At 38.1% G+C, this 12,881-nt stretch overlaps 1 protein-coding gene across 1 annotated transcript in view; it reads left to right on the plus strand.

Annotated features, from left to right (window-relative positions):
- Positions 1-1,478: 1,478 nt before the first annotated feature.
- LOC115244102 (protein gooseberry-neuro-like) overlaps positions 1,479-12,881 on the plus strand; it is a 23,235-nt gene continuing 11,832 nt past the window's right edge. The window contains exons 1-3 of the mRNA XM_029821492.1: positions 1,479-1,530; positions 3,882-4,195; positions 9,932-10,043. Coding sequence (XP_029677352.1) covers positions 1,479-1,530; positions 3,882-4,195; positions 9,932-10,043 — 478 coding nt within the window. The remainder of the gene's footprint in view (positions 1,531-3,881; positions 4,196-9,931; positions 10,044-12,881) is intronic.

Below are 12,881 nucleotides of genomic sequence, written 5' to 3' on the forward strand. Positions count from 1 at the left end.
CTCGGGTAATTATGGCCGTAAATATTCTGTCATTTTGAGCGAACACGACGGCGGTGGATGTTTTCAAAGAGTGCAATAGGAAACACTGCCGCAAGTTAATTTGTGACAGGCTATTGGTAAGCCAAGAAAAATCTCGTATTGTCCAGAAGCCATTGTCGAGTAATATCCCCTATGTCCTGCATGCTGATAGTTTTGTATCCATTTATTGCTTTCCGTTTTGTCTTGCCATAATTCATCTCTCTTGGAGGGTGCATCCTGGTTGTTAGATGAAATGATGAGAGATGATGAGCGCTCGTCGATCGTGACTTATGCACATTTGCAATTATTAGAGATTTTTGGACAATTTTTATATATTTTATATTAATATTATTATTAATTTTTTTTTTTATATTAGTTTATTAAAAAGTTGAATGTATTTAGAGAAACATATCATGAAATAAATTGCAGAAGAAAATAAAAAAATGCAAAAGACTATTTAGAGAATATTACAATAATAATCGTAAAAATAAATTGGCATTCGTTCTGTTATTTGGTCCATTATCTCAAAGATATTGCGTGTATTATTTTTAATCTGAGAATATTCACATTACTCCACTATACTTAGGATTTAAACTCGCGTCGAAGGCGACGCGCTTCACCCAAAATTGACTTTACGATCAGCAATCACTTGACTGGCCGTACTACCATCGTTGGTAGCATACACGTATCAGTAGAGTAGCGATACACGCGATGCAATCCTCTGAGACGATATACACGGAAACACGTTCCATGGGCGGCCTCATGGGCAGAGCCGCCCATTGTAAGGTATTCGTTTGCCAACCAACGTGGCAGGGCGTATCCAACAGTGGGACCTCGTTGGTATCATGAGTCCCAGCGAGAGACCAGCGAGAGGGCCCCCTTCTACCCTCCGCTTCGTCGTCCGTGAGAGAGCCCCCCTCGGTGCTCTCTCTCGAGGGAGAGACACACGAGACACCCGGTACCCCACAGCTGACACGTTATTGCCGCAGTACCCCTCGCAACGAAAGCAACGCGTGCTTGCCGATTCGTTTTCTTGTTTCCCGATTCAGGAACGTGCGCGATCGCGACGTTGCCCCCGTCTTCGAGCATCATCGTGGCAGCTTCGCGTTGACACCCCCTGTAAAACGAAGGCCGCGTTTTATTTCTTTCTTTCGTTTTATAACCTTCTTCTCTTTCTCTCTCTTCTTCTCTTTGTTTATTCTTTTTTTTTTTCATTTTCTCTCTTCATCTTTCTTGCGCGATCCTACTCGGCCTCTACGTCTACCTGGAACCACTCTACCTGGATCTACGCGCGACCACTTCTCTCTCCGAATCTGGATGCTAGACAAAGAGTCTTTTCCTTTTGAGGCGAGTGGCGAGTGCAAAGGACGCGCGCTTCTCGACGTAAAAGTGGCAAAAGTGAAGTTTCCGGTCAGTGTGTGTCAGTGTCGAATAACGCAGCAAGGATCACGGCCGGCGGCATGGATGTCACCAGCGGAATGAGGCCCATCTTCGGCGGATATCCGTTCCAAGGTTGGTTTGTGTTCTCACGCGATCACAATTATTCTGCACGAGTGATCTCTATACAAACAATCATCGATCTGAAACAGAAAACATAACTAGACTAATAGAATGACAGTTGAACATAATCATCGCAGTATCACATTTATTAATGTTATTTTTTTGTTTTTATACAAAACTTTATTAAAAGATAGAAGAGAGGAATATTTCACACATCAATATTTTACAATTTCAAATTTTAAATAAAGATTTACAAAAAGATTGCTTTTTGCGAGTAAGATAAGGATTTAAAATGTAAAATCTTTTAGATTTAGGAAACAAAGAGAAGCGAATGTTTTTAAAAGGTTAAAGTAGGAATATTATTATTGCGTGCATAAATTATCAAATTTTTTGACTAAATTAATTAAACACATTATGGCAAATTATAATTATAATTATGGTGCTCAAATACAATTCGAAATGATTATAATGCATAAATTTTCTAATGGAAATAGTTTTGCGATTTGCATTTCTTAATAGCGATTCTCAGATCTTATCTGCGACGACGTGCGCACGATAATAACAGCGCACGTAAAAGGGTGCATTTGCGGCGAATTACACTGACGTTAATCGTCGCATTTGAAAATCCCATTACTGCGATTAAATAATTTACGCAACACTGGCGTCGGTAACAATGTGGCCATTTAATCGTCATGTATTCGGTTATTAAGAAGATAATTAAATTCAGTCACGATCGCCATTAACACACATTCGATCGATTGCATCGCCGTGTGATTTTGATAAATCAATCCTGTCCAGAGCGAACGACCCCGTCGTAAATTAAATGGTAACGCGCGTTTGCTGTGCCTGGCCGTATATTAAACATTCCCCTTCGCTGCGTTTTAATTGATATTCATCTTTAATACGAGGTCCCTTCGAAATTGAGCAAGACAAATCTACATTTGATTATTATCGTGCTCTGTATTGGATATGGATATTTATCAATAGGCATGACATAATGTTCTCTTGTATAGAACGTGATCATGTTTTCTCGTGTGTATATGTGTGTGTGGAACACGATATATTCGCTAAACAGATAATCAACCAGTTCATTAAAACTCAATAGACTATATGTATATGTAGAATGTATATATGTATAATATACTTCGTGATTAATAACACTGTTTAAGATCTATGCTAATCAATTATAATTCGACAAATGAAAGGAAATTATATCAGACGCTTAATTTGGAAAAATTTTAATGTTACAAGATTATTGATCGGATAGAGATAATTTAATAGAAATAAATAAAAATATACAAAAAAAAGACGCATGTTAATCTTTCAAATTTTATAAATAATTGTATTCTTATAATCATGTGCGTACGTTTATTAGAATAGCCGACCGAAAAACTTTTTCAATTAACATGGTACACATTTCTGTCGCGCACGCACGAGGCAAAAATCTGAAATGGATAGGGTCCGAGACAAACGGGCCGTTCATCTCAACGTGACGAAAGTGATGACGATTACTATTTCGCTACATGTGCACGCGCACGGTCAAAAACTAATTCGGATTCTCGAAAAGGATGCCGGCCGATCGAGAATGATCCGACGACAATGAGACATTCCGTCGCAGCAAGGCACGCGGTCGAACCATTATTATAATTGCCCGTCTCCGTTGTGTGTACTCGGAGCGTCCGTAATGCGTAAACATAGTAATTACGCGTGCAGCACCGCGTGCGCACTTACCCGGGGCCTGATGATACGGGAGCTAATGTCACGTACAGAAGGGTGGCTAATTCGACTAACGATCCGACTCTATACTCGTTAGTGCTGGAAACGGCCTGGTGCACGCCTCCTCGCGCGCATAACTTCTTCAATTTTACGGCTGTTAGCCGTGTTTTTGGTATCCTCTCCTTGTGCGCGCCGTCCTGTTATCTGATTTCATGTTTGCGCCCCAGTCCGATTCCGCCGCTAATTTCAAGCTCAATCACCGCAATTGCGTTTACAAGACCTTCCTCGAAACCGCTTTTTCCCTCCCTCGTTCGCCACCTTCATCGCGTTTTTCCAACAGAAACGAGTTATGATTACTTGTAGAAAATATTTTCGCAATTTTTATCAAAAAAATGAACATTTGTTATCGTTTGATAATTTGCAGCGTAAAAAAATGGATATTTTTTAACGACCGATACACACATACATTTTAAAAATTTCCTTAATCTTGTGTGATTTCTAAGTAAAGAAATATTTATTTTAAAATATTTAAGATTGCGCGATGTATCTTAAATTAATTTTAACTATTTTATATTTTACTATTAATATAATAATCACGATTCTAAATGATCGTTAGATTCTACTAATGTTTCGATTATTTCTTGCAGGACAAGGTCGAATGAATCAGCTAGGAGGGGTCTTCATCAATGGGCGACCTCTCCCAAATCATATTCGTCTGAAAATCGTAGAAATGGCCGCCGCTGGAGTTCGTCCTTGCGTGATCTCCAGACAACTCCGCGTCTCACACGGTTGTGTGTCAAAGATCCTGAATCGGTATCAAGAAACTGGATCCATTCGTCCGGGCGTGATCGGTGGTAGCAAACCGCGTGTAGCCACGCCGGAAGTCGAAGCGAGGATCGAGGAATTAAAGAGAGACAATCCTGGAATATTCTCCTGGGAGATCAGAGACAAACTTATGAAGGTAAAAAATATTATTTGTATTATTATTATTATATTTTTTAATTATTCACATAAAATGAAAAATAAATTAATGCGTTTTAAGTCTTGAATTAAGTAATAAAACAACAAAATGTAGAATAATAATAATATTTTAATAATAATTGTCACATGATTTGATATAACTGTAAATATAAACCACGCGTGAAAGCCAGAAAGATAATATTTTCAATATAAATTGAAAAAGCATTGGATAATTAAAAAAATATACAAAATTATAAATATAAAAAAATTAAATTTAAAAAAATAAAACTATAATAATACCAAGAGTGTAATTAAAATATAAAAATATAATTTTGATAGTACCAAGAGTGTAATTAAAATTTATTACTACAAAGAAGGACAAAACATGTGTGCAAGCCTTGTAAAAATATATCAAATATTTTTGACATTTGCATCTCTCGAATTGCTTTTTGAAATGCGATTCATTATTCCGATCATGCGGGCATTTTTCCATCCGCGAAAATCCCGCGAGCCATTGCTCGATCCTTCAATCGAACACGGATGTTTTCTGCGCGCGATTACTCTCTATCTCTCTCGGGAATCATACTCAATGGGGCTTTTTAATCTTGTGCACGAGGCGTGCACGAGGCGAACGGCGGGGTACGTGAGTGGCCCCAGGCAACTCGCGTGTCCTTTAATACGTTACTGACCGCCGTCTACACCCACGCCTCATTGGCGTAACACCTCCGCATCTCGATTTTCGAGTATGCACATAGACATATACACACACACACACACACACACACACACACACACACACACACACACACACCCATGCACACAAATAAACTTTTCCGTGAATAATTTCTTCCGCATTACCTCTAATCCCGACATATCCCTTGATGTCTTTTTATGATAAAAAAAACATCATCATAATACATGTACGGAAGAAGATATTACTGCAAAGAGCGAAGATTAATTACCCAGATGATGTCGGTGCTAAGTTTAACAAAATATTTAATTACGAGTCTTACTAAACGTAGGTGTTAATGAATTGTGGATATAAAAAAAATACAAAAAAAAAGAAAAGATAGGAAATCATCGATATCGATCAAACTCACTAATAAATTAAATTAGATAGGAATAATTTTTTCAAGTGTCCTCCAAAATCTTAATGTACTTTTTTCAAAGTATGCGAGATGAATGATTAATTCACATCCGAGCTCGTATTGTTTTTATTTGCGATCACGTTAATCGTCGCGGTAGCACTCCTCTCTCAAGGCAACAAAAATCAAGTTAAGTATCGGCTATCGGGATCTGGAATATCTCTACGTGTCTCCGCGATAAGATCGACGGCGGTTCTCAAATCGAAACCGTGCGAAATTCCGACGGAGGAAGTCTTGCCTTCCTTCGATGCTGGAACGCCTCCCTTGCCGAGGGCGATCTCTTCGATAGAGAGATAAATCTCGCTCGAAAGAAACATCATGCGCATCGGCCGCGAGAGCGACAATAAGAAAAACGTATCAATCGAGGAGAACGAGTGCAAAAATACAGGCGGGAGAGATTATAAAAAACCACCGAGATATAAGAAAAAGAAAAAGAAACGAAAGTGAGTGCAGAGGAAAAAAAGACTCGTGTAAAAAGATCGCGAGAGCGTACGAAGAATAAAAGTAATGGCGCGAGAGAGAGGAAGAATGTACGTGAAAGAGAACGAAAGAGAAACGTTTAAAAGGAGACACAGGAGGGAGAAATTAGGCGAGCGCGAGAGAACGAACGGGTGGAGAGAAAAAATAGTTGGAGAACGATAGGGTTATACAAAACTCGGAACAAGACAATATTCGTAAAAATATTGTATCGGTATTGAAAATGTTTGGAAATTTAAATCTTGTCTTGGTTTTGAGTGAATTTTGGTAGCAAAAATCTCGTCTTGTGTTGTCTTGTTTAGATTTTATTAACAATTTTTATCAAATACTGAACAATTGTTACAAAAATAATATTTAATAATATATATAATCTTTATAATATATAATAATTTAAGATAATTATTACTATTTATGTTATTTGTTTACTTCTTAAAACACTACATGTGTGTGTGTATGTATTTAAAAACGAATATATATATATATTATATACATATATGTATATTTCATACGATAAACGTGTATTTTCTATACAAAAATTCCGGTTTCATATTTATATACCTGGTATACATACTTTGCTGTACGCAAAGTTTTGTATAGCGAAATAATTGTGTAAAAATTTATATTGTATATTTTAGTTATTGTATTGATTGTTTCTCAATTTGTTAATACAAGTGTTTTTATTTATTAAATAAAATTTTTTAACTCTGTATAATATAGTGATTTAAATATACATATGTTAGCTTTTTTAAAAATTTATAATCTTGACAAGATCAATAATCTTGATCTTATTGTTAGTCTTGGTATTGTCTTGAAAACTAATTAAAAATCTTGTCTCGAATTTCGTGACAAAAGAAGACAATAACAAGACTAGTCTTGATATCTCGTGCAACCCTAGAGAACGATGGACGAAAGAAACTGCGATTGAGGAGCGAAAGAGAAGCGCCGAAAACATCGTTCAGAGAAAGAGAGTGGGCGATTTTTCTGAAGCGAGACGGGAGGACGATGAGAGAGCCGTCGTAGAGAAGGACGAGAAAAACGGTTTCGAGAACACGTACGCCGCTGCAGTTGTGGAGGCAGGCCGGTCGTGGACGGCATTAATACGGCATTTAATGTTGGAAGGAGGCGTTCCTGGACCCCGAGGCCCTCAAGGCGTATCTCTCCTCGTCGCACCCGCGGTCCAGCCGCCTCATCGGGGTCTACGTTCGTCTCTCTCTTTCCTGTCATCGCCCCGGACCCGACGCCTCGGCCACCACCGACAGAAGGATCGTTATTGTTTCTGAGATCGGCGATCCAGCAGATAGCGATCGACACCGACGACCCCCTTTTCCTTTTTTTTTCTTCATCACCCTGCCTCGTTCCTTCTCTCTTTATCTAAAGCCGCCGCTCTCTGTCACGCTTGCACTCCGCAAAGGCAAAAGGCAGTTCTTTCACCTTGTGGCTCGCGGGATAATGCTCACTCGATCTTACATCTCCCGCTTTCTTTATTTATCTCGTTCTCTTTAGCGAATCGCCCGTTTGGCACGCACTTGATCGCCGCCGTGTCGCGATCGCGCCGCTGATAACGCCGATCGATATCGGCGCGTGCGTACGTGCGAAGATTTTCGCGGCTTTGCGAGACGATGCTGATGAGGTATGACGACGGATGGCGAGACTTTCTTGATATTTGATACGAAATTACGAGATATGCGAAGAAATCTTGAAACATTATAATAAACTTCCTATCCGCGTTACATCTAACATATATCTCGTTCAATCTGTTATGTCAGTTAAATGGACTCGACTTGAGTAATCTTGATCTTGATCATGATATTGCAGTTATATATGAGCCTATTATTTCAAAAATTGATGTATAAATCGAATTTTGAAACATTTTAAATATTAATAAAATTTGAATTATTGATAAAAAACAAGAGTTGGACTTTTTTACTTGGTTTTTCAAATTTAAAAAACTTATATGGTAATTTCATAATAAGTGATTTATATATAGATACACTAACATATATTTTATGTTTATAATGAGAAAAAAATCATGTGGAAAGTATGTGAATCGCATTACTATTTAGTCCTTGACCGCTATTATACTCCTGTATGGCATACTGCGGTATTTGGATAGCTCATCTTGCGGTGGCCATCCATCACTAACTATTAACCTCGTTGAAACTGTAATTATTATGAAGAAGTTAATGGTCCAACGCGATTATCGTCTCTGTGATCTGTTGCAAAGCTTTCTCGTAACGGTCGCTTGCGAGTATGTTACAAGAATTCTGAAATATTGCGATTAAGGAAGAACCGTCTTTCACACAATCAGAATAACGGACTTATGGTCATTGTTCATCTTCAATAGTGAATCCCCTTTCTTAGGATGCGATCATGAAAAACTGATTAACGATCGCGCGGACATTCATCTATTCACAAAACTTTCATGTTATTTCAAGATACATGAGATTATTGTATATCTTAAACATGACAAATTTTCATCGTTTAAACAGTAATTCTGTTTAGATTTCGTAATTAATTTATTTCTGATATAATTATACAAAGCAGGATTTTATTTCATGTATATAAAAAAATATCATAAAAAGAAAGTTACAATGACTGAGGCGTTTGAAAAAAAAACAGATCTCTCATTCATAACAATTTTTTTTCTTCAAGATAATTCTGTGCATGTAAATTTATCCTTTTAAATTAATTTTATTTATATAATTTTATTAATTTTATTTATTTTTAAAAAAGAATTTTTTTATGCGGTTTCTCGAATGACCGATTCACTTACAGGAGATTTAAGATCATCGTCGTTCACATCATCTGCAGTAACCGCGCAAAAAAAAAATCTGATCGCGTTGCTTTTTGAGAGATTGCTTTCGATTTTCACGATTATCTGCAGGTTTCGTTGTCGGACGCCGAGCAACCTGGATTCGCGAAAGTATCCTGTTGTGGTGAACGCGCGTGTAACGGTTCCGACGTACAATATGTAATAACGTTGAATCTCGACGGCGCAAATATATATGCCGACACGAAAATAATCGCGCCAAATTGTAGTGCAGTAGTCTGCAGTTGCAAATGCCACACGCGGATCGAATGGTACACGTAATTCTACGATCAATCAATTCGTATTTGCCGGTATCTAGGAGCGAAGAGGCGAACGCTCGATCGAGACGGAAATGTGCGAAACTTTGCGTAAACCTAGCAATCACTATCTGGGAAATTGCGAGTATTTTTATGCGACTTGAATTAATACGGAAACAAAAGACAAAGACGATAGAGGCGAATATAAGAGAGAATCATCTTTTTTCATAATCCGTTATCGCAATATAATATCTCAGAAGAATTACATTCTTGGCTGAAGAATTTTTTGGAAAAAAATCTTTAGTTCTACGTTGAATTATTTTAATCGTTTTAATTCTACTTCTATAAAGCAATTGAGGTTGAATTTAACTCGCACTGATCTTAAGCATGTATGTGTCATATGTCAAAACATTGACAAAAGCATGAAAATTTCGTAGACTGTTCTACTATTTCTTCTGAATATCTGTGCAAAATCTGAACACAATACACTTAACGATTTGGAAATTATTTAAGTTTAAAATTAGTATTGATTCTTATGGGAAATCGCATATTGTAGTATTTATTGACAAATTTCACAAGGAAAAAACATTGCCAACGAAATAAAAATATTCACATATATTAAGAAAACTCTAATAAATACTTGTGCAAATTGATTTAAATCCACTTACTTACTCGTTTAAAAGTTATTTACTAAAAATTGTAGAAATATATTATCTGTCTCTTTCTCTCTTTCTGCAAATTACTTCTTCTTTTTGTTTCTTGCAGTTGATTTTAAGGAGTATTCACGATCAAAAGTTTTTGTCATAAATTAGGAAAAATATTAATCACGACTATTTTTTTTTATGAAAACGTTAAAAAACATAATTTTGTGATACTTTAATTATTTTTATAATCCGAATTTATTTATTTGATTTTTCAAACAATATAAACGTAAGAAACATTTTTTCTTTTTTTTTTTAATTTTGTTAGTTTTTGCTACTATTGTATATCCAAAACATCCTTAAATTACATTATATGCGTCAATTTTAATGAATTTGTTTTGCATATAGGAGGGTTTCTCGGATCCGCCAAGCGTCAGTTCCATCAGCAGACTTCTTCGAGGCGGACGACCAGGAGATGACGGAAAGAAGGATTACACCATCAATGGCATATTAGGCGGCGGTGAGTCTAAATTCTTCCCACAGTCCTTAGTCTCGCAAGAACACACGTATCACGATTTATATTCTGCATTACTTTCTGCAGGATAAATTCTGAACTCTAAATCGATATGAGAGAGAGAGAGAGAGAGAGAGAGAGAGTTCTCATCCGATTTGAATATCTCTTCGCTCGATCGTTATCGCGAATATAAAACGAGCAAACGCCCGAAAGCCGCGTAAAGTTCTCACACTTCGGACAGTCGAAGGGTTAATTACCCTTTTAGGCTGTCAGCAGCGAGGAAGAAGTCCGCGCAGCAAACCCAATAGCAAAGCGCGCCGCGCCGTGTCGGCGCACGATATCGGGCGCGAGAAATATATGGAACGCAGGAGAAAGATAAAAAAAAGAGAGAGACAGAGAGAGAGAGAGAGAGAATCGCGCGCGCGATCCATCGTCTCGAGGAGCATCAAGAGCTTTTAACCTCCGCCGGGCCTGTGGACCTCCGTTTGACGTACGCGGGCGTATATATATATATATATATATGTATACGCGGGGCCCCTTAAGCGCCTTCGCTCGCCTTCGTTGTTAGAGACCGAAGTTAGTCCGAACGAGCCCGGTATCGGGGACCGGCAGGATTTAATCTCCGGTGGGCGTAAGCGGGATTAGCCAGGTTGCCCACACGTCCGACAAACGGATTACAGAAGTGTCAATATCTTACAGGACGCGGGATATTTATCCCGCTTCTTTCCAATCCCGTCTCGTCGTCTTCCTCCTTCCGAGATTTCCGAGACGGTTTCGCATAAGATGCGTGCCGCTTGATTATTCGAAGATATCTCGGGGTTGTCCTCTATAATATTTTTAGATACAAGGTGTACACAAAAAGTCATACAATTTTTCTCAAATATATAGATTCTTTGGATAACTAATTAATTCTGTACATGGCGTATGATATTCTTATCGTAATTTCAGAGCTCTTGGATTTTATATATATTATAGGAAATGTATTTTATTCATTATATCATCAAATTGTGTCTTGCGTGAATTAACAATTATTTTAAATTAAATAAAAAAATATAAATAATAAAATGTTTAATATCTAATATATTAATATGATAAATGAAGAATGAGATATGATAGTATCTTTGTGAATACTATAATCACAACAATTCGTAAATAATTTTATATTAGATATAATTCTGATTACACGAATATACCTGTCACATTGATTTTTCTCGATCCAGATCTCCATGTCACTTTGACGAAATAACTCGATTCCTAAGCCAGATTATTTGTGGGCATACACGATCAGTCAGTTGTTATGAGCGCGAAGCGGGAATCTGTTTTAGTGATTGATACAGGTAGACACGGAGGAATTAGCGGTACAGGTGTCCCAAAGTCTTAAAAAGTCAGGCCGGCGAGAGGACGCTGCCGGGGTCGAGAAAAGATCCTTCGATCGCGGACCATCGAGAATGTGAGGAAAGAGTCGAGAGCCAAGAGGCAAGAGAGGGCTTCAAGGCCCAGAGGCCCCACGAAGGTCCCGCGGAGATCAAACGGACCGCCTGCCACACGTCGACAGTGGTGCTCATTCCCGGCTCCCCGCCGTTCCCCTACGATTCTTCTTTTAATTAATCTAATCGAGAACGAATTCGAATGAATTATGCCGCGCATAAAAGCGCAGAGCGATCGTGATATTTAGCGCCCAGGATAAAATTCGAATAAAAAATTTAAATTAAGTGAAATTGGAATACGCGTGAACGGGAAGGCAATAAAAATATCGCGCGCGCTCATAAATAACCAGAAGCACGCGATAAATTTCGAAAAAACCATAATTAAGGAAGAATCAGGCGTGAATTTCGCCAATGAAAAGGCGCCTTTAAGAAAATGTTATCGCGCGTCCGGGTAAATCGCGAAACCGTCAATTACAGATGCGTATCTCTTTCGGCACGGTTAATTATGCACGACTCCGCGATATGTAACTGCCGCACGCGCTTCATAATTTTTCTCCCAAAATTACGATGATAGAAATCTCGTCCGCGCTCGTCCTTGTGCATGCTGAATCTTTCTACAAAAATGAATAATTATTTAACGAGCGAGTACGCATTCGGTCTCATTCACACTGCTGTTTATTCGTCATTAACCGCTTTCGCGGTCAATAAAATTGATTAACGTCGATCGACTGAATTTAAAGATCGCCGGCAATGTAATTTGTCCGCGCCGCCGCACCGCTAATGTGAATTTCGAGACAAAAGCGGTCGCCTCTTACACGCCGTAAAAATAAATAAACGCCGAAATGGACGCGGCTTTTTACGACTTCCTGCCATTACTATCAAACGCGAAGAAACACTTAAAGTGCTATTAAAATATCGCGAGTGCCGTTAGAAAGTGGGTACTTTCCACGGAAATTCATTAACTAAAATAATTCACAACCAGAATTATACTCAAAAGTATATGAGAAAAGAAAATTTAGTCTGGCATATGTGTAAAAATTATCAGCTAATTATTTTTCCCACTTTAATTTAAATTTATATCTAATTTAATAAAAATTCAGAATTATTAGATATAAATTTAAATTATTGGTAATTTCGATAAAAGTCTCGCTGAAATTATACTTCTGATTGAAACTACCTCGCGTTGTCAAATATTTAACTGCTTCGGACTTTACCTCCTCTCGCTTTCCACGACCAGATAAGACAGAATTATTATCACGGTCGGGGGGAACCGGCCGCGTGCGATGGAATAACTTAGGGACGGAGTTTATTCGCACGCGCGGAATAGGAAGCGAGGGCAATCGTGATAGGGAGCACCTCTGAACGGATATACTCGTACTATGGCGGAGGTGTCGGTCGGGTATAGGTGTCGGCAGGC

This window comes from Formica exsecta, unplaced genomic scaffold, assembly GCF_003651465.1.
Source record: "Formica exsecta isolate Colony F162 unplaced genomic scaffold, ASM365146v1 scaffold8, whole genome shotgun sequence".
Taxonomy (NCBI): Eukaryota; Metazoa; Arthropoda; class Insecta; order Hymenoptera; family Formicidae; genus Formica; species Formica exsecta.